This window comes from Cyphomyrmex costatus, unplaced genomic scaffold (genome assembly GCF_001594065.2).
Source record: "Cyphomyrmex costatus isolate MS0001 unplaced genomic scaffold, Ccosl1.0 scaffold29, whole genome shotgun sequence".
NCBI classification, from domain to species: domain Eukaryota; kingdom Metazoa; phylum Arthropoda; class Insecta; order Hymenoptera; family Formicidae; genus Cyphomyrmex; species Cyphomyrmex costatus.
Genome location: NW_017277017.1, coordinates 2,234,776 through 2,255,859, shown reverse-complemented (window position 1 = coordinate 2,255,859; position 21,084 = coordinate 2,234,776). Strand labels below are relative to the sequence as shown.

Sequence of the window (21,084 nt, the reverse complement as noted above, 5' to 3'; positions counted from 1 at the left end):
ATGCATAAAAGAGAACGTGCTGAAAATATATCTTCGTTGATACTACCGCGCCTAGAAACTTTCACCCAAACGTCATTTCCTTATGCAGGCGTCTCGTGCAACTCTCACGAATATTTGCAAAGCGTTACGTACAGTTCCAGTCGAGTATGCCTTCAGAATCGATCTCGTCAACGGTCGTGATACTTTTCTTACGTAGAAAAGAATCTGCGATGGAATTATTTGTGAAGAGAATAAAGTAAAAATATTATTAATATTATTAAAATATTAATGATAGATATATACTGCCAATATTTAAAATGTAAAACGATATATATAGATTAATCGACCAAACAGGAGTAAACATGACAACAAAAATGTAGGAAACGAAATAAAAATTAAAAAAAAAAGTTCAATTTAGTGTAACTCTGCAACTTATAATGTAATTAAAACGTAAAAATGAATATTAATCATAAAAATATTTGCCCAGAGCACAAACCAGTTTAAAAAATATTTTCCTTTTACAAATTTTTGCAAAAAGATAACCTTTTTATGTACAAAAGGACATAATAACTTTTATCTAACTTATGCGCGTAATAAGGATGTACGTGATGCAATATACGTGACGATAAGTATCACGGGTACGTATAAGAAGAACAGATGAATCATTTTTATGATATTAAGATTATCCTCGTTCACACAGTACTTCCGAGTGGCGGCCGCGACGCAGAGGATATAACTCTCGATGTCGATCTCTTCGATGATCGGAAATACTTCTCGTTCTTCCTCCGTGAGACGTTCCTTCAGTAGGTACACGCGATTCCTTTCCGCTGGCCAGGACCTCGATGAAATTGACTTCAAAGGTTCAAGTGCATTACGAACTCTGTCGTACTCCGCGAGAATCCTAGGGAGCAGTAAAGGTTTTACCTTTAGTACCGGTCGTTTCTTTTTACCTCTTTCCTGCCATTAATGCCCGTCTCGCCCGATCCTTCTGGCACTCGAACTCTTAACGATTTCGACTATTTGCGTCTTTCTTTACTTTTTTCCGTAGTACGGGAATCTTTTTGCGATATTTAGACAAAATCGTAGTTTTCTCGAATATATATGAACACGTATATGCGATAGGACGAATAAAACGTCTCCAAAATTGATTTTTAAATAGCCATTTCAATCGTAGTCGAGAAAAAAGGGATCGCAAAGTACCATTAAGTGTGAGCGGGATAATAAAAAAAACTTTCTCCGGTCCGTCGCAAACTATATAATTTCCAATCCAACTTATTACGAAGGAATTGCAGAAAACTTGACGGGAGAGTTTCCTTTCAAGAAGGAAGAAAGCTCGGGCTAAGTTAGTGCGCAAGATTTACTCTGCACGCGTCTGAGAGTAAACGAAAAAATCAGAAAAGTATTTGACAAGACGAACGCCGAAAGCGAAAATATTTTCGTTCGCCACTCGATCCACGAATCGGTTTCTATAACAACTTTATTCTCTTTGTTCTTCCTCTTCCTTTTAATTGCACTTGAAAATGAGACAATGTCTATTATTTAATGTAAAATTAATATAAATGGTATAATAATGTCAATCATTTATTTGAGATTCTAATCCTATTTTTCTATAGCAATCTTATTTTTCTTATTATATTTCTTTTCTTTCTAATTGTGCATAAAAATACACATAAATGATAATGTCAATTATTTATTTCAGATTCTAATGCTGCTAAAAAAAACTTTTTGGAAAAGTCTCTCAAGAAGTTAATCAGTGGCCATTGTTTGAATGTAAATTCTGTCGATAATAGTCGCTGATCGTGCCATTGCATTGTAATAAAGTTCAATACGCTCTAAGGGCACATAAAAACGAAATTTCAATAGCCCGTCAAGATTTTCCTAGTCTTGTCGCGACTATGGCATCGCACTTTATTTCTCAAAGCGATCAAGCATCGAATGGAGTAATTATTGCAACCGCGGAAAAACGAGTTTTTCCGTTCGAAGACGCAATTTTCCTTTTCTGAATATGGTATTCACTCGCGCGAGCGAAAGTCAGCGAACCTGTTTACGTTACTCGCGCCTAAATCGCAGTTCCAGATAACTTTTACTTTTACGATTTGCGGCATGTTAACTGAGTGCACCGCTACAGGCCTTTCACGATGCGGAAAGTTGAAGAGACCGAGCGTAAGCGTTCGTGATCACGATCAAACTTTCGCATGAGTCTCCTCGTCGAAACTTACTCGCGATCGCGAGAGTAGTTATCGGTGAAGTTCGAGGCTTCATGTATGAATGGCTTTAATCATTTCTTAATGTTCGCGTATGCAACGAAGGATTATCTCCTAGGTGCATCAAGATTTAATACTGTTGGCTAATCTCGCGATCTCTCGAATTTATGATCATCATATTATATAAGCGATTAAATATAGAGACATTGTAGATTCTGCATAAATTTTGTTATAAATAATAATCCTGTGCAATATTTTGCACAAATGGAAATAATCCTATTAAAGGAAGTTGACGGTTTTATAATTTAGTTGAAAAGTTACATGGAATTCCTATTTTAATTTTTAAGATGCATATTTTAACGCAGCGTACAAGCTATTTATAACTTATAAATTGAACCGTAATATCAAGTAGTAAAGCGTTACGCTCTTGGAAAATGACTTAGTACCTTTAATAGTGTTGCGTTCTCTGAACAAGTTAATATCGCGAGCAAATTTAATATTGCCAGCTGTTGCAGAAGAGCACTGCGAAACCAACTTTAAACTTAGACAATACACCGGTACAAGCAGCTTATCCATGACCTCTCAATCAAGTATCTAATATATAAAGAGTACGCGTAATACGAAGAGTAAAGTGTAATATCTATTTAAGCGATAGCTTCGCTGACAATTTATGTGTTCTGTTTACATAAAATATCAATAAAATGCGGATTAAAAGTTAACGGAGAAGAACAACCTCGATACTTTTCAAAGGTATTAAATCATTTTACACCGCAAAGTTAGTGATGGCGATAAAAATGGCTGTACTGAAATTTCCACGAGACTACGAAAAGACCGCGCCAATGAAGACGTTGACGAAACTATGACGATAAATTCGTGACATTTCACGATAAATTTCGAGTTCGTGGTACCTCTGTTTTCTGCCGCATAGACCAAAGACAATGTCGCAGATTAAAGATGGCAGCCATTCGAGGAATATCACCAAAATCCAGTACAGCGACACAATGGACGTCATTCCACGAATTCCAAAGGTTGGATAGGGAAACTTCGAGCTGGCCCGTCGACTCTTTTTAATTAGATCATCCCACGTGCAGCCCAGCAATGGCGCATTATAGACGACCGGTTTTGCAGCGTTGGCTCTACGCGAAAATGAGAAAATGCATGAGAAAGAAAGCATATTCAAGTGCCATGTGTCTGACGATAGCAATTATTCTTTGTATGTCATGAAATAATTAATTGTTTCACATTCGCAGTGCATTTTATTTTATTCTAAATCGTATTTTATTTAATATGTAATCATTTATGCGAATCATTTATGCGTATTTGCATTTGTATTAACACATCGTAAATTTTAAAGCTTTAAATTTTATTATACCTAATTTTATTATATTTTATGGTCATTATTTAATTCATTATAATTTATTTAATTATAATTATATAATTAGAATTTTATTTTTCATTATAATGTCCTTTGTTATGATCAGATAACGAAAGAATGTATCATCATGTTACAAAATTAAATATTAACCTTTTTGTGTATGCAAGAAAAGATAATTCATTGTTAGAGAAATTTTTATAATGCAGGTAACAAAGGTTACAATTCTTATAAGAGCTTAAGTAGATTTACTTTTACAATTGTCAATAATTAATAGTATTTCTGACTAGTGATTCCTCTTAAATACGAGAATAATCGGTGAAAGCGAACGGAGAAGGCACGAGAGGCAGATATAGCGCACTTTGCTTCTTGCAAGGCGAATGCAATCAACTTATTCGCAGTTCAGTCGTTCGGAAATACTTCAGAGTGAAACGAAGAGATGCTTCTGGTTGAAACTAGAATCAAACGTAAGCTCTTCGGGTTTTCTAGGAAAAGCCCGGAAAAGCCTAGCTATAAGTTTTATTCGATTGGTTCGTTGTTGGCTGACTTAAATAAAGATTGCGCTTTAAAAAGTCCAACTTGATTCTCGTTATGCGTATCTTCTAATTAAAACCTTAAAAGCGGATAGAAAACAAAGTTTGACAAGAGATATCATTGAAGGGAATTTATCTTAAAGAGAAATCGTTTCTTTCGTGATTTAGTACTCGTGTCGACGTCCTCATTACAGTATTATTTTAGATTTGAAATTCATTTTCATACTCTGCATAAACCACTTTCCTAGTTGACGTGCCCTACAAGTGTAAATCAATGCAACATCTATATCTTTTGATTACTTTCTTTGATAAACCAATTTGATGCAACTTAACCATTTCTACCAAGCGCACAGAACATAATTTAGCTATTGATTTTAATTACCTTCTCGCACACAATTTCCGATAATCGCTTTCCTCATTAGATAATAATCGCACAATCGTCATACTTCGTGCAAAACTAAAAAACACAACTAATATAAAAAAATATCGTATCCTTTTTTGAAAATTAATGAGAAATATAAATTTTTCAGTTGATATTATTTAAAACTTAACAGTATATTGTTGCGATCGTCAATTTAAATAAAACACGGTTTTTTTTAATATCACGCTATTTTAACGCAATGCCACATTGTAATCATGTAACGTATTAAATAAATCTCACGTTAACAGCAGCAGGAATTAATGAACAACTAGTCATGGAAATTGAAACGAGAGTAATTTTAAAATTTTAGATAACATTACAAGTTTTTCGCGAAATAATATTGAAATAAAAGCATTTAAAAAATGACCAGTAATAAGTACATTTTATATTTTCAATATATGGGGCATAGGCAATATATATTGTTGATTGTAATTAGTCATTAAAATTTTTGTTATTTAGTACAGTGTTATTTGAAAGAACTCGCAGTTTTGTTCTGTCGATACAATGAATGCCAATTTACAATACTGATTGACAGTTTATTACATATAACTGTGCTAGAGAAGTTGTCGGAATATTCATTAGTTTTTTCAACATACGGAATTTATGATTTCGTCAAGACGGGAGTAATCATGCTTTCACCGGTTTGAGGGGTGAATCTCGAACAAAAATCGAGAAGAACGAATTCCGCTTTTTACAATTGGAACGGAAGCGTCGAATTCGAGCAAACAGTAACAACCACGGAAACCGCGCGCACATGCAAAACGTGTTTGCCCGCATCCAATATTTCGCAGTGGAAAACTAGATAAGCCGCGTCTGCAACAAATTCCGATATGTTAAAACCTATAACAACGGATCACGAAAAAGGTTTCATATACTTTTTTTATTATTAATTTAATTATTTTAATTAAACAATTTATTTTTCCGGATTACAGATCCGTTAATTCAAATAATCAAATTTATATATATATATATATATGTGTGTGGGATTTTCTATGGATTTTCGCGCATTTCAATTTTTATTTATTTTGCACTTTATGATTTTCACAAAGGCAAGATTCTCTTACCGATCCTAATTATAATAACACTATTCTTTTCTATAATCATTTTTAATTTGCGCTTGATATCACTTTAATAACATTAGCTACAAAAGAGATCGAGCAGCTTCCTTTTTCAGCACCAAGGTTCTATTGAAACACAGTACTGATAATTATTTTTCTGAACTGAGCAAGAAATACTATGCTTTGAGAAAAAATAACGGGTTGCGCAATATATTCTTTGAGAGGAGATAGTTATCGCTGCTTTCTGGTTCACGTCTCGTAATTAAACTGTACAATGTTGATTATTATTACTATTCCGTAACGCTGTACGGCGTGTACACGTGAACGCCTTTAACATTGGGGTTAACTTTCTCTTTGTAATTAAATGAACGTAATATAAGAGTAACTTGATAATCCTTACGTAAATAGGTATATTGATAAATGGCTTTCTGTGCAGAAATTTAATTATCACAATGAGACGAGTTATGGCATGTTAAGTTTGATTAATGCGAACGTAATCATAAAAGTTCGCAGCAACGAGGATTAAAAGCGCTTTAAACTCGAGTTAGTAGATTAATCCTTCTTTGGACTGTCATATATCCTTATTATTCTTATAAATGAATAAAATTTTTAGAAATTATAACGTAAAATAAATAAAATAAGATTTTATACGTACATGCCGACTTCCCATGCGGCTGCAATCATCATATTTACTGCTAGATCTACAGGGATGATTTCGGCCGGCAATTCCGAATTGCCACACGCGAAACCCGCACCAATCATGAGAGCGGTGGGTCCTTTGAGAGTCTCGACAAAGCCAGGCATAGGTTCCTTGTAAGCCGGTCCGATGTAAGGAAAACGCACCAAGGCAATCGGTAAGTCGGGAATTTTTTCATTCTGCAGGCATTCGGCTATCCTGCCGCGATGCCTGAAAATGCTGGACGCCACGACGATGCTCTTGAGCTTCGGTAATTCCTGACAATATTCCAGGAAGGAGTCGTGAGGCCCGGCGGCATGAAAGGCCACGGTGACCTCTCTCAACGAGGCTTTGTCCTCGACGCTTAGAGCGAGATCCTCGTAAAGCAGATTCCCCTCGAACGTTTTCACGCGCGAGATCGCGCCCGGCATCTCCTGCCTCAGTCGCTCGTACCTGCCGAGCAATAATAACGTTGTGACGCAAATCGGCTTTGGAATTTACTGCTAGGAGGTTTCATCAAAATGGAGATGCGCCGCGGCGCAAAAAGTAAAACGCACGCCATTAAAAATATCAAGCACAATCATCAGATTAATACACAGAATTACGTTATGCGATTTAAAATCTCATTCCTGAACTTATATCGCCGGAATGCACGCGACTACTAAAGATATCCGGAAATTAAGGTGCGCAACGCAAAATTAAGGAAAATAATGAATATTGATTATTGTAAAAAAAAAAACTTTGAATTTTATTTTATTGAGAGATACATTTACATAACAAATTATTATACAATTAGAAATTAATTTATGTTCCTTTGAATTCAATATTTATATTTTACTGTATATTTAAAGTATATAAAACACACAAATTTCTAGAATATCTTCCAATTCTATGCACTTTTTGCTGCGTTTTTTTTTTGAAAGAATAAAAGTAGAAAGACGACATATTGTTATTTCGAATCCTGCCTAGGAGATTTTTACAATTAACACCGTAACTATTTTATGCGGAACAATTTACGAGAAATCGCAAATAGTGCGAGGAAAATCCGACAAGCCGCCACAGCCGAGAGCGATTTCGCCGAATGTAATAGCGTTGAAGCGGTTGCACCTTGAACGCTCGAGCTTCTCGTCCATTTGCATTTTCTCATTTACGCGCGAGGCGATTCTCTTTTTCAAGCGGAAAACGCAGCGATCCGGCGGTAACTACGATTTCCCGGGGGAAGACAATCCTTTCGCGGATTTTAATTTCGCGAAATTCAAAACGCGCGGACGAATTTTCCGCGCGGTCGCGGATTTTGTGAATGTGAGAGAAAGAGAGAGAAAGAGAGAGAGAGAGAGAGAGAGAGAGAGAGAGAGAGAGAGAGAGAGAGAGAGAGAGAGAGAGAGAGAGAGAGAGAGAGAGAGAGAGAGAGAGAGAGAGAGAGAGAGAGAGAGAGAGAGAGAGAGAGAGAGAGAGAGAGAGAGAGAGAGAGAGAGAGAGAGAGAGAGAGAGAGAAAGCACCCCGGGCCGCGTATACTTCATAATCTTTCTAAAGGGGGCACGGAGGCGTGTGCTAATGAAAATAAATCTCTCTACGAGCTTTTAGCCGCCCCTCCCTGAAGGCCGACAAAGGCGGCCACCGCCCGCGCCATGATGCAACGGTGCTGAGTTCCACCTTGTGAGTATCTTTGCGATTCGGGCGATCGTTACGATGAGACGAGCATGAGACGAGATCTAACAAGGCAATTCGATTTGCGCGATTGACTATAAACACGTGCGTCCGATCGTATCTCGCTTACTCGTTCTTGATCCTATCGTTATTACCACGCGATTTTGAACGAGCAATTGCAATACTATTGCAAGTACGATACTGTTATTTCACTCGATATCGTTTGCGGTAAGTTTCCAATTGTTAAAATTACAAAACGGTATGAATTTTACCAGGAGATTTAACAAAGTGCAAAAATCAAATCGAAAGATTCGAATTCTTTTGTTTTACTAATCATTTATCTATAATTTTTATTTTTTGTCTGCAATATGATGGGCCTTTTTGTCCAACCCAAGTTTCTTTTTACTGTTCTATAGACTTTCAAAAAAAGTAGAAATATTTAGGAATACTTTTCAACATTTTTCATCTCGAATAGTTTTTAACTTTTTAAGTTAAAATATAATCTTTATTTGATAATAGTTAATTAAGTAAAAATAAGGATGAAATTTGAGAATCAAATATTTATGCCAAATAAGAAAGAAAGAAAGTTATCTTACATGTTATTGTAAATGTTGGACGGAGAAGGAAAATGTTACAAACAATGTACATAGTTTATTACATAACACTGATATCAATTAAATTTATATTGAGCGAAATTTTTTATCACGATTATCACGAATAAAGAAAAAAAGAAAGAACCTCACACTAATTTTATGGAAAAAGTGATTTCAGTCAAATTAGTTGAAACTGTAATATTTTGTAACTTATGAGACGTTATCCTCTCTCTCTCCTTCTCTCTCCTCCTCTCTGTGATTGAAAATTTCCACAACCATAAAAGATGGACAGATTTTGCTGTGACACTATTTGATAATGGCTATTTTTAATTTAATTTGACCGAAAATATCTAACTACATTAATTTTTTAACTATACATTGATACAATTAATCAGAGTGTACTTTTGATCATTATCTTAGAAATTACAAAATATCACGATTTTAGCCAATTTGACTGAAACTACTTTTTCCATATAATTAATACAGAATCTTTCTCCATATTATCCAGCATCGTTTTTCATGATTACATAAAACAGTATAATAAGAACAATAACAATTTCATTTTGTGAAAATTTTTGAAATGTGGCGTCTTTCTGTCACTGCACGTGACTATTTCTGAAACGAAAATCTAATTTTGCAATTGATTCCCAACGTAAGGTACACTACGTTCCCGGAATTCTTGCGGAAAACCACCGAGTGTAAGGAAAAAGAGAGAGAGAGAGAGAGGTGTCGTTTTCAGTTTGATGACCTCTTAAATAAATTCGGCACACGCCCCAGACCGGAATCGCGGTCACAATTTAACGTTCACAAAGGCGATATCGAGCGACCGGCGCGGCGCGATTTACAGGCACAAGGTGAACGCGAGAAGGATATCGTTCGTACCCGGGCGACGCGAATATCTTCTTTAGCCGTTCCTCGCCGTTGAGACCATTTTGGGATCTGAGAACGACATGCACCCTGACATCCGGTAAGCACCGTAAAATCTTCTCCAATAGAGCGCGTCCCAATTCACCGGTGACTCCCGTAAGGAGCACCTCGCGTTTCGAGTACCACTCGCACAGAGACATTGTCGATGACTGGCGGCCTGCTTCGAAAAACGAATCGCGGTAAACAGTACGAGGCGCTCGATTCTACCTGGTGATAGTACCTGGCGGGATACTTACTCGCGAGAAAGGGAAGGAAGCTACATATTCTGGCCTGGTGCAACGATCAAATGCATGTTATTTCAAGATTATAACGAGTAAATTAATATCATTTTACATAATTTGCGGTAAAATAATTTCCTCAATTAATGAATTATGCATAGAAAAAAAATAACGTTGTATTAATAGCATTAACACAACGGTCTAATTGAAACTAATGTTTTTGCTTTATAATAATAATTCAATGATATACAATAATAAAACGAATAACATTTTATTAAATCAAGAATATGGTATTTTGTTTTATCAATACTGTGTGTGTGTATGTGTGTGTTGTGTGTGTTATTAAATTAACAAAATTAATTCTAATTTGAAATAAATGTTATAAGTTAGTGTTGTTGATATGTACATCTTTTTTTAATTACATTAAATAATAGTATGCCAAACATTACAAAAGAGAGATATCCAAAACTGCATTTGGAAAACGTGTACTATCAATGCTGTTGTGTTCTTGTATTATATCTAATAAATAATAAAAATAAAATGACACGATATAGCGTTGTTAGCACACTCCCCGAACGCAGTCTAATAAATAAATATAATAAAATATAATGTATGTGTACGAAAGAGTCTACGAACACATACGAAAATGTAGAACATCTTCTAAAATGCTTTTTAATATGTTTCTCAAACATTTGCGAAATTATGCGGCTTTTTCACGCAATGCACATGTTTACCAAAGTTTGTGTACCTGTGGACTACTTTCTAAATGCGTTTTCGATGTTTTTATCGTATGAATTTCCTTAGCAAAAAAAAGTTTCGTTTAAACATTTCTTTCTAACCTGTGTATATTGTTTCGTAAGAGCAAAATTAAGAACTCTAAACTATTTTGAATTATTATTTCAAATAATTCAGATTATCTTCCGCAAATTAATTCTCTTGAAATAATTAATAAATTATATTCAATATATAGAAACATCAATCTTTAATTGAATAAATAATATAGGTATTAAAATTATACATTAAGACATAAAATCGAATATAGTATGGCAAATTGATTGGGTTATACAATAGTGATACATTTTGATGAGACGTGTCTTCATTGTTGCAAGTATCGGATAATCAACCGGGATAAAGGAATTGAACTGGTAAGGAATTGGCAGTGCAAGGAATCTCATTGATATCATTGATATTTCGATGTAAATGAGAACGACATTTATCGCAGCTACACGTTTACCAAGATTGTTGGTTACATGGGCTTTACATTATCATAAAATCTATAGCTTCAACTGCGGTCAAGTGCTTCATTGTACTTAAATCAGAACACCACACGTATCTCTGATTTACAATCAAATAAATTAACGAATAAAAATGTCTGCAATTTTATCACACTTGATAATTTCGATTTATATAGTGAATAACTACAGTATTTATCAAACAAAAAGAAAATTAATGTACCTCCATTACTGATTTAATGAGATATAGTCTTTAGTACAATATTGTATTATTTTCAATAAATATCTATATTTTCAGGACATATGAATTGCAGTAAAGCTGATTATGTAATTAGTGTGTAGTACTGTAGTCTTAATCTTAATCGATGAAATCAGTTAATTGGCCAATTAGCGTTAGTCGTACAAGTTGGCTATTGATTAACTTTACCGATAAGATTACTTAGAATTACTGACTACCGACTCATTGTACAATCAGCATAAAATATTGTATATCAGTATAAAATATTTACGCATCGTATGATTTCTCATTACGATTAAAAAATGTACAAAAATACTTAGATTTTAGATATAGATTACATTTGCTTCGAAAATGTATAGATTGTACAATATAGAGAGGTGGTGTTCTTACGACATCGGCGGTGAAATGGCGCGCTCCATTGATACGATTCAAGAGTCGAAATTGATATTAGGACGGTCAATTGGCACAAATAGATACGGCGCAGGAAATATTCGGATTTTTGACGCGTCCAGCTATTCGACGCGCAATTTCCCTGTAACGTCGCGCCACACCCGGCCTCGTTTTTTTCCTGCCGGCATTTCCATGTATGAATATGTGCATTTTTTTGTTCTGGTGCATGTTTCGTTTCATACATGCCTGTCCACGCGCGCCTGTTGTTTTCAATGCCCAGGCTCGACAAATCGCGCCCGACGGTTCGCTGTTTACGAATAAAAAATCAAGCCAATTTGAAGCAAACCGTGGTTTTACACACGGATGAAAATCCGCGAGCTTTTCAGCGATGGCCGTTGCCATAAAGGCCGGTCAATAATGATAATACGTATAATGATACCATGTATGCAAAGCAAGCGGTCTCGCACGTTTAATTACTTTTTCTGATAAGCCATGCTGGTTGTTCAATATTATTTGTACTAGAATTTCATTATCTATTTCTATTATATTTCATTAGCATGCACAATAATAGCATGTGCTAATATAACTAATAAAATATGTATATCTATACGTCTATATAGCACCTTGACATAATAATATTAATCAATTTAACTATAAAGAGATCGGTATTATATTTTTGTCTAGATTTTTTCTCATCTACTTGTTGTAATGTATAAAGTATTACATTAACTTTTTTAATTTCAAGGTGTTGTGAGATAGGCCGACAGATTTTAATAGCATGTACACACAAAGCGCGGGCACAATGCAGAGAGCATTGTGACAATCTTTCGACAGTCTAATTCAGATTCATGTTTGTAATTATGTTTGTAATTATGCTTGAAGTAGAAACTACACTACACACATAAAAAGCTACAAAGTGTGGCCGAAAGTGGTATCTGCATATATGACCGTAACATCATCAGCTCGCGTGAGTGCACCAAGATAGAACCGGTTTAACACGGCGTTGCATAACGAGTATAGAGATCGCATGAAAGTGTTCGCGATATCGCGATTCTTCGTATCGGTGGCCAAGTTATATAAGCCCTAACGACTGTTTGTTTCTCTTAGTTTCATGCCGATGCACTTTGCCTTGCGAGATGCACAGCAGAAACAAAAGGAAAATAACAATTAAGCACGAGCACCGTTAACTGTTTTTCTTCCATTTATTGTACTTCGCGTACTTTCCGTTACACCTAACTTCTCATTTATTTATTCTGTTCCCGCGGGGATGACTGATCTGCACAGTTATTTGGGCTTAGTGAACCTACGGACTCGAATTCATTACACTACAGACAACCGTATACATTTATATATCACACACGTATTCACATATACATGAATTTTTATGAACAGTAATGTAATAATCATTTGAGGAAAGATGGAAGCAAGATACAACTTAATTTAAAACATAAGAAATATAAAAATACAACTAAATTTAAATAAAAAAAACGTATTTGAAGATAACGAAAAATTAAGATAATAACAAAAGTTTATGTTTGCATCATTTAATTAAATAGAAATTAATTATAGAGTCCGCATATATAAAAATGTGTTTAATAGTACAATAAAAATATAAAGAAAAATAAAAGCAAGATACAATCTAATTTAAAACAAGAAATGAAAATAGGAATGATAACTAGATTTAGATAAAAAAAAGTATTTAAAAAAACATAATTTAATATTAAATATAATAGCAAAAAAGTTTATTTTTTATTTATATCTTATAATAAAATAAAAAATAAATTATGCAGTCTGTGTGCATATATAAAAATGATTGAGTTTTTATAAATGACAGTATAATAAAAATTTGAAAAAAAGTAGAAGCAAGTATAATTTAATTTGAAATAAGAAATATAAGGATAGGAATAATAATTAAATGAAAAAAAAACCGTATTTAAAAAGAAACGAAATTTAATATTAAATACGATAACAAAAGTTTATTTTTTATTTATCTCTTAATTTCATAAAAATAAATTATATAGTTCGTATATAATACATATAAATATATAATACATATAAAAACGAGCGCTTCTCAGAATATGTGATCATCAATCTTCCCGGCCCAATAAATCGAAATAAACGATTACTAGGCGATCATACCTTGACGAATGATATTATACATCGGAAATAAGGAAAACCAGTACTTTATGCATTTATGTATTACACAGAGCCGAAAGTTTCTTTGGCAGAAAGACGTAGCAGTTCTACCATTCGAACAGTCGATGAATAAAACAGCATCGCCAGACACTTTACTCGATCTATCTATATTTTTTATCGTCCGAACTCGGACGCATTTCACGCATACATTCTGTATATGTACTGATTTCTCTCCGTGTGCAATATTTTTTATGTCGTAAAATTTTACAATAGTGGAAACAATGATGTAGTACATGCCACTTGTCAGTTCACTCTGTATGCGTTACATACCTCAAAAAAATTATATTGTTTATGTTACAAATATAATAAAATATTTTTTGAATATCTTATTTAACTGTTCTATTAATGCGATGTAAATTCATGAAATTTTTAATAAATCAGTGACTTTATATTTTTTATCGAAATTGACGATGGCATAATTTACACATACGATAAAATGCGATGAAGTTAAGCTTTGTAATATTAATATATATAACATAACATACATTTGTTTTTACTATTTGGCTTTGAAAATATTTTATACCGTATTTGCATATAAATGTTGGTAATGTGAAAATTCTTCAAAATACAAGTTATTGACACAGTTCAACAAAAAAAAAGCTTTTTTGAACACTGGAACGAGACATTTCCTGCAATTTTTTGGATACTTAATATGAATCCAATTTCGTATTTTGTCATATTATAATTATGATATGTAATATGTTGAAAAAGTTTAATTACAAAATTTTTATATTAAAATTATGAAAGATCTTTGTACATCAATTTTTATAATATCTGACATTTTTTAAATTTTGACATCTGCCATTTTAAATTTACCATTTTGAATTTATCAATTTTAACATTAGATTTGTATTCAGCGAATCCTTAAAAAACGCTTAAAATACATAGCACACAAAAGTGTAATACTTTTTTAAATAATATATCTTAATGTAATTATGTTTTTACATAAGAATCTTAAGATATCGTAATCGCGCGCGCGCGCGACATAAAAAATTTCTTTTAAGATCTAAACATATTCTAACAACTTAGTCAGCTAAATCTGTTTAAACAGATTGTACATACAAGTGAAGTACAACCAGGAAGGTTACAAATTTGATACTGATTTGTTATATCATATGATAGAATGCCATAAAAAAATATAACAAAATTTAATATCACTTGACAGCATAGGTACTAGTGGTAGAAACCGAGCAGATTTACACATAAGTTTGACGTAGATTGACAGCAGAAATTGAGCAGAATCTGTGTTCGACAGATTCTGCTCGATTTCTGCCGTCAATTTGGATCGACAGGCTTTAGCAAAATTTTAGATCGACAAGCTTGGCAAAACGAGCTTAATGCGGACACAAACGGTACCGAATTTGCTGCCTTTTTTTATCGAATTTGCTGTCGATCCGTTGGAATCCTGCGGACAATTTGTTTACTGAGATACTTAATTTTTATTGCAATACAATTTCTCGAGATTGTAATTATAATATGACAGAGTACGTGAAAATAACTCGTTTTTGCAATTTTAACTGCAATGTCTCAAAATTGTGATGTGATGAAGTAATTTGGAAATTGGATTTGCATTTAACATAAAGAATTCGATGAAATATGAATAATTAATTTTTTAATTTCTTTCTTTATTGAACTGTATCAATGTCCTTTAATATTCCATTGATAAATGCAATACAATTTCAGAAAAGATTTTACTAGTAAGATTAACAGAAAATGAGGAGGCCAGAAGTACTAATTAAAAGGATAATTGGCTGTTTTACAAGTTTTAACGTCTTTAAGAGTTCACGGATGCTTCTTTCAACTTGCGCAACTCTGGGTTTACTTTACCGTTATGATAAGTGCAAAATACGACATACTTGGAAGCATTGTTTTTCCCTTAGCCAGACAAATAACCGTTACGGAAAGGGTCATTTGTGATAGTGTGCAAAACACATGGATTCGCGTTATTACGCGGACAAGATTAAAATTTGAATTGTAACAGGTATAAATTTCTCCGTTATGGTGCATCCTAAGTGGCCAGATATTTCTAAACGGTAACAACGCAGTTTATAATGTTGATATAGATTATAGTGCATGTATACTGTTATTAAACAATTCATACAGCATCCGTGTTAATTCGATAAGAGAAACTACAATAATGTTGTCGACGAGCTTTTCACAATTTCGCACTAATTTCATTAAATAAGACAACGATCATGATATTGTTGCAAATTGTTTTCATTGACGAAAATGCATTATCGTGTAAGTTATAACGGTACTATAGCATTATATTAATTCGCTATAAACTTCTTGATTAGCTCAAAACTAATATTTTATATAAAACCACATGAGATTTAATAATAAAATTAAATGATAATTATTAATTAGTAAAATATTATTTGTTTATGTAAAAATAATATATTAAAAATAACCTTCCATAGAACAATTTAAGATCTTTATAATCGATCTTTTGCATTTTTTTGTACTAATTTGTATTTAATGGTTTCGACGATCAAATAATTTGAATATTCGCAGCGCATAAGAGATGATTTTTTTTTATGAATTACGACACTTACAAACATAAATAACTTTACAAAGAAAGTCTCAATTTTTTTCGCAAAACACGTTTCTCATATTGTTATACCAATTTGTAGAATATATCAGCAAATTAAAAAATAAAATAAAAATTACAAATATTTCGAAGGCGTCTGGATTGACGTGGAATATCTTATTTACGTATCAAGATTTTTTGCACATAAGTCACTTATAAATGCATAATATAAGAAAAGTTGTTTTCTACCTCTTGCGACGCAATTTTATAATGAATATCTAACAGGTTACTCGCGTTTTTATATATTTAACTATAATTTATAAATACAAAAAGTTTTGTAATTATATGTGACGTCACAAAATATTGAAGATTCTCCGAAGAAAGAATAAAAATGTTAAGAATATATAATTTATAAGGATATATATAATATATATAAACTTTTTTAAAATTTTTTTCTAGATTATTGTATTATATTTCATATCATAAATGTGCTTCAACGAACGTAAATAACTTTTTATTTAAGAAACATACATTTATTTTATAATATCAAACAGATAAAAAAGAACCGTTTAATTCTTAAATTAAATTAAAAAAAGTCGTAGTATTAAAGATTCATATGATACTGTAGATTAATACAATTAAAGTCAATGGACGATTGACTTTGTAGTCATACACATAGCCACTTCCGGAAGATCTGGCAATAACTCGAGCGATCTTGACGAGCAGATTTCTCGTTTCTGCGGCTTTCGGTTTTTCCACGTAACCCTTTAACACTCTATCAATGTCTGGACTGTGAACGCACTGTCCTATTTCTGAATTGTAGACGTAGCCAAGTTGGCAGACACAGACGAAATGACCGGGCAGATTAAGGCAACTCTCAGCACCTCGTGTACAATTGTGTGTATCTCGAACGCACTCGTTCACATCGACGCACAGCCCGAATCTGGAGGACCACTCGTAACCGCGTCGACGACATTCGCAGCTCACATTAATCTGATTCGCTCTGAGCGCCTGGAAGTCGCGATTCTCGTCCCGGTTCAGCATGCATTTTCGATGCGCTGCGAACACGACCAATGGTAATGGTTGGTTCGCTTGAGGGTGGAAAGACTTCAAGGGTGGTTAATTGCGCGCACGACGCACGTGGAATGTAAACGAGCATGCAAAGCTCGACCCTAGTAAAGTGCCGGCTCGTTATGTTTGTCGTAGACAAAACGAGAATCCCATCCGTGGAGTTAACGTCTTTGGAGTTTACGATAATACGGCTCTGATTTATTCACACAAATTTAATTGTATACGCGGGTAATACTAGCGATTTGATAGTTCCAAAATTGAAATTAAAAGGTTACTACACGGAAAAGATCATTTTTGCAAAGTATCTAAAAATTTAATTGAATACGGATCATTAAAATAATTTTGTTGAACCATCAAATTATAAAAAAAATCATTTTTCAAACATGATGAGCAATGTAAAAAGTTTTGATATTTTAGCAACCAGCTTGGACATAATTATTTTGATTGTGTTGTGTGTGATCTAACAAAATTATTTTTAAATCTATATCTAACTAAATTTTTAGATACTTTAGAAAATTATATTGTTTCCTAGTATTGTTAGGTAGAAATGATATAGTCATTGTACTATATGACAGAATTTTTATCAACGTAATGCAGTATGATTATATTATGTAAATATGTACTACGCAGAATTAACTTAGCTAGAAAATATAAATGAGCTGTTCTCGCGATGCAAGTGTCTGTAACAAGCGTCCACGCACCTGGTTGATTCTCAGCGTAGCAAGGGTTGCTCTGCGACTGATAACAGTCTTTCATGTACCGGATGTGCTTCATGGGACAACAATGGTCCGGGCAGAAACTGTACAGGGCACAGGCGTACGGTTTCGTGTCGTCCGCTCGTGGATCCTTGTTATGAACGCCGTATTCATCAAGGCAGTTGGCGTGATTGTCACAGGGTTCTCCGAAGGTAGTTAAGTCTGGGACTCCTAGCATCGTGTACCAGCACATATAATAGCTAACGGTAGTGCGCCATTGGAAGCGTTCTAAAAATAGCATTCAATCTTCGTGTGCGATTGAAATAACATTATCTGATATTATCTCTATTAATTTATTATTTTTATATCAGAATCAAACGATTTTTATGTATTGCAACCTGAAGTTTTTTTTACGCAAAGAAATTATTTATATAATTTCTTTGAAATGTCCTTGTTTTTATGCTACCTCAAGTGATTATTAATACAGTTTCTTTTTATTAAATATAATTTAACGTAATTATATCTAAAGAAGTTGATATCTATACTACATTATATCAGTAATATAGTCTTTAAACAGAATCACTTTTTAACCGTTTATAAGTTATAAGTTGAAAACTTATACTGGATTAATGTGAAAATATTTGTTTAGATTCTAGTCTCTCTATAATTCATAATGTTAAACGTCATATTATTATATTAGTGTCTTGTGTGGTCTAATTTCGAAGAAGCAAATACATCAAGTCTATATATTGCTAATTCAATTATTCAGTCGGAAAACGATTTAGCCGCTAGCATGTGCAAATTGAGCTTAATGTTTCAATGTGATTAGATATGCTCATGACAAATTGATGCACTTGCCGATTGGACCCTGAAATGGAACTACAGTGAGACTGTCTCGCCTTTGGGCTGTCTGGCAGTCTCGTTGAACAGCCATAATCTGCTTGGTATCGTTCACCAGGTTCCATTTTTGCTCCCTCATGATTGTGACGGTGTCGTTCTCACGCTTGAGAGCTGTAAGCCTAATAATCCTTTCGAGATACTTGAGGCACTCGATGAAACTCGCCTCGCAATGTTTACGCACCTCCCAGTGCAAAGATCTCAGACCGGGTTTCGGGAATTCTTCGTACAGCTTGCTCGTAGCCTCCTCCGCGCTCTTGAAGTACCGATGATCATAATCGTGAAACTTATGGGCGCGAATAAAATATGCCACGTCGCGAATCACTCGATTCCTGTTCAAGCTCGAATCCGGTATGTTCGTCGCTTCCGGGTCCACGTCGGGCACGTCGCTCACCCGTATGTTGTGATCCATAACCTGCTCGGTCAGCGGTACACTTGGCATCTCAACCTTGTCCTTCTCCGCTGTCGTGCTCAAATCGGTGACGGTAGACTCGATAGTAGATTCTATTGTTGGCGGCAATGGCGTTGTGACGGTTATTATTAGAGGTAAGCGAAATATGATAAGAGAAATAGAAGTGAGACGTAATATACGTTTAGTGAACTCCATCTTGAATGTTTACTTTTTGCAAAAAGATTTTGTTTTTTTTAATGTAAAAGAGACGGATTCTATTTATAGTGTAAAAATGTAATACTTATATTTATGTATTTATACGTATTTATAATATGTACTTATTTACGCGTTATCAAAATGTTCCCAAATGTACTTGTGTGCATTTTGTATGCCTTTATATGTTTGTGACAGGCTTTTTTAGAAAAAAAGAACAGTTTATTATGTATATAAGATTGCGAACCTTTAATCCAGTATGGAAACTTTGGAGTGGGGAAAACATCAACAATTCATATATCATATATATATAATACATATTATTGTAATAGACGGTCTGTATGAAGTTTTTATTAATTTATATTTTACATAAATTAAAATATACTGAGATAAACAGTATTTTTTCCTTTTCGGATTCATTCTCTTTAAAATTTCGCCCATTTGCGAATTTTAAAAGGAATAAAAGCATCTCGTGCCGGATTTGAAATAAGTATATTTTTTATTCCCCTCTAGTTTCATGAATGTATCTTGGATGAATTGATATTTTCTTCTCTGGTCGCGTTGCTCTGAGTATCGGGCAAGCTCGGAAAGCGCGATGCATCCTATTACCTGGCGCGCAGATGCACGTTCAAATTACTCGAATTGCAAGGGAGACGCCACCGCCTATCCGTCTCCAGCTCGCGACGCTGAAAAGACGAAATGAGAAGACGCAGAAGCACGAGAAAAGGAACGAGGTACACGGGAAAAAGTTATATTAAGCCGTATCCACTGTGCTCGAGCGTTATTCATCTCGCGCAACGTCCGCCGACTTACGGTTTACCATTATACTGGCGAGCATCTTACTAGGGAGGGTAAGTATCCTGTTATATCTCATTCAGTCGCGGCTTTATTCGGCCGGGTGACTTCGCGTTGAAGACGACCTCGCTTGTCTGTGTCTTAGCGCGAGCTTACAGAAACTTCGTATAGAAACGCGTAATAAGAGGCACCTTCGCGAAACGAGGTGAATCAACTTAACCGGTTCCCTCGAGAACGACTACTTATTTAACCCTTTAAAGAGTACTATCGACTTTACTTCATTAAATGTATTCATAGTATACATGAAGGATTCTTGATAGAAATCATCTATTTAAATGAAGTTAATCAAAAAATCACGTACCTTTATATAATAAGGTGTACAGAACATGAAAGGAAGAACTTAATTTGTGTTTCTTTGTTATTTTTATTTATAAATAAGAACCAAAATATTTTAATAACACGTTCAGCTTAAATATTTAAAAATTTAATAAGAGAAAGAATTCTATTTTCGGTCGAAATACCAATTTATGATTGTGTTTTGAGTATGACAAATTGAATCGGCGTGCAATTTGTAAAACTGAAAAATATATTTTTATATCTATGGTATACACACACACACACACACACATGAATATAATTAAGCACCAAAATTCGCTTTGACTGATAATACGATTCTTTCTATCTTCAGATTTATTCTTATCAATTTAATTTGCACTTATATTTGGAAAATTAGTTATAAATAAGTATACTTATTTATAATTTTAACATTGGAAATTATGAATAAGAAAACTTATTTAAAAGGTCGAT

The 21,084-nt window shown here is 33.9% G+C and overlaps 2 protein-coding genes across 2 annotated transcripts; both read right to left on the bottom strand.

The window, feature by feature from the left end:
* Positions 1-561: 561 nt before the first annotated feature.
* On the bottom strand, positions 562-9,551 carry LOC108775176 (fatty acyl-CoA reductase 1). Its single transcript, XM_018541463.1, has 4 exons — positions 9,367-9,551; positions 6,223-6,696; positions 3,092-3,319; positions 562-880 (listed from the first exon to the last, which is right to left on the bottom strand). The coding sequence occupies exons 1-4, from the start codon at positions 9,549-9,551 to the stop codon at positions 562-564; spliced, it is 1,206 nt and encodes a 401-aa protein (XP_018396965.1).
* A 7,276-nt stretch (positions 9,552-16,827) lies between these two features.
* Positions 16,828-19,485, bottom strand: LOC108775175 (uncharacterized). The gene is made up of 3 exons (XM_018541462.1): positions 18,840-19,485; positions 17,988-18,269; positions 16,828-17,273 (listed from the first exon to the last, which is right to left on the bottom strand). The coding sequence occupies exons 1-3, from the start codon at positions 19,483-19,485 to the stop codon at positions 16,828-16,830; spliced, it is 1,374 nt and encodes a 457-aa protein (XP_018396964.1).
* Positions 19,486-21,084: the final 1,599 nt, after the last annotated feature.

Excerpts from the sequence above, each read along its gene's own strand:
- LOC108775176 (XM_018541463.1), bottom strand. The coding sequence starts at position 9,551 with ATGTCTCTGTGCGAGTGGTACTCGAAACGCGAGGTGCTCCTTACGGGA. Across the intron at positions 3,320-6,222 it reads GCCGCATGGGAAGTCGGCAT|AGCCAACGCTGCAAAACCGG; the intron begins GTACGTATAAAA and ends ATTTTCGCGTAG. Across the intron at positions 881-3,091 it reads CTATGCGGCAGAAAACAGAG|GATTCTCGCGGAGTACGACA; the intron begins GTACCACGAACT and ends ACTGCTCCCTAG.
- LOC108775175 (XM_018541462.1), bottom strand. The coding sequence starts at position 19,485 with ATGGAGTTCACTAAACGTATATTACGTCTCACTTCTATTTCTCTTATC. Across the intron at positions 18,270-18,839 it reads TCCATTTCAGGGTCCAATCG|AACGCTTCCAATGGCGCACT; the intron begins GCAAGTGCATCA and ends TGCTATTTTTAG. Across the intron at positions 17,274-17,987 it reads CTACGCTGAGAATCAACCAG|CGCATCGAAAATGCATGCTG; the intron begins GTGCGTGGACGC and ends TCGTGTTCGCAG.